At 34.1% G+C, this 1,450-nt stretch overlaps 1 protein-coding gene across 1 annotated transcript in view; it reads left to right on the top strand.

Moving 5' to 3' along the window:
- Nucleotides 1–1,450, top strand: part of EMC7 (ER membrane protein complex subunit 7) — a 13,132-nt gene that overhangs the window by 7,550 nt on the left and 4,132 nt on the right. The window contains exon 3 of the mRNA XM_012649114.1: nt 446–588. Coding sequence (XP_012504568.1) covers nt 446–588 — 143 coding nt within the window. The remainder of the gene's footprint in view (nt 1–445; nt 589–1,450) is intronic.

A 1,450-nucleotide genomic window follows, 5' to 3' on the forward strand; every position in this document is an offset into this window, starting at 1 on the left:
TAAAATCCAAAAGGCCAGACTTCTAGTCTGACCCTGGTCTTTGGAGGGAAGAGTCTCTCCTGAAAACTGATAACCTCATTCCTACCCTTACTGACATTTGGGGTATGGATTTATTACTTCCAAGCCGAGCAAGTAACAAAATGATCCTGGGTTATAATCTCTGGACTCCTGGTAGAGTCAAATGTTTAATAATATAGTATCTCTGGAAGGAGATACCCTTGGTATCTATTTACATAAGTAGATTAAGTCTACTTATAAAGTACCCACGAAAACTGTCTACATCAGAACATAAAAAAAATAAAATCTAAAGTCTAAATAAAATCTAAAATCTAAAATAAAATGCTAAAGGTATATATATGGCATTGCTAATATATTATTAGCAATTCTTTTAACTAGTAATGTTTTCTATAGAATTACTGATGCTTTTCTCATGTTGTTTTATCAGAGCAAGATATGTGAATTACATCAAAACATCAGAAGTGGTCAGACTGCCCTATCCTCTCCAAATGAAATCTTCAGGTCCACCTTCTTACTTTATTAAAAGGGAATCATGGGGCTGGACAGACTTTTTGATGAACCCAATGGTATGTATCAGACTAAAATGAAGCATTTTACTAATCCCTAATTTGCTTCTAGGTAGTTGAAAACTTCAAACCCCTGTGAGATAGAAAGCTGAAGTCTAATTAGTGGATGAAAACATAATTGTAATTTGCAGATTTCAGGAAAGTAGTGGCTTTGGGAATACATAATGAAAAGAATATAGTGAGAATTGTACTGTAGATTTGACATTGAAATGTGCAACAGAGATTGAATAAATAATTATTTATGATGAAATGTTTTAAATTTCATGTAGAATAAGAGTATTGCAGTAAGTCATACATGGAGCTCTCTCATCATGCTCCATGCATGTTAGTCTATTGATGAATGTGCCATCATTTATTCACCCTGTTGATAGCATAAGTAAGGTTTTCTTTCTCTTTTTTTTAACATATGTAGCCAACAGAGAAGTTATTCTGTGGTAATTTAAGTAGTTGGTATTATGAAACTGATGTTATATTACTAGTAATAAAACACTAATAGAATATATTTTTTAGAAACAAATTGACTTATTTTTTTTTTTGAAAGTTGAATTATTGTTTTAGAATTGTCTAAGTTTTGGACATATTCCTTGCTGATAGCTATTTAGATCACAAACAGGAATATTCAGGAGCTGTACCTCCTCTAGAGAGGAATAAATTAGTACCCAGAATCTGTTATCAGAAATAAAGATGGCCAGGTGCGGTGGCCCACGCCTGTAATCCTAGCACTCTGGGAGGCTGAGGCGGAAGAATTGCTTGAGCTCAGGAGTTTGAGACCAGCCTGAGCAAGAACGAGACCCTGTCTCTACTATAAATAGAAAGAAATTAGCCAAACAACTAAAAATAGAAAAAATTAGCTGGGCACGGTGGTG

This window comes from Propithecus coquereli, unplaced genomic scaffold, assembly GCF_000956105.1.
Source record: "Propithecus coquereli isolate 6110/MARCELLA unplaced genomic scaffold, Pcoq_1.0 Scaffold3, whole genome shotgun sequence".
NCBI lineage: Eukaryota > Metazoa > Chordata > Mammalia > Primates > Indriidae > Propithecus > Propithecus coquereli.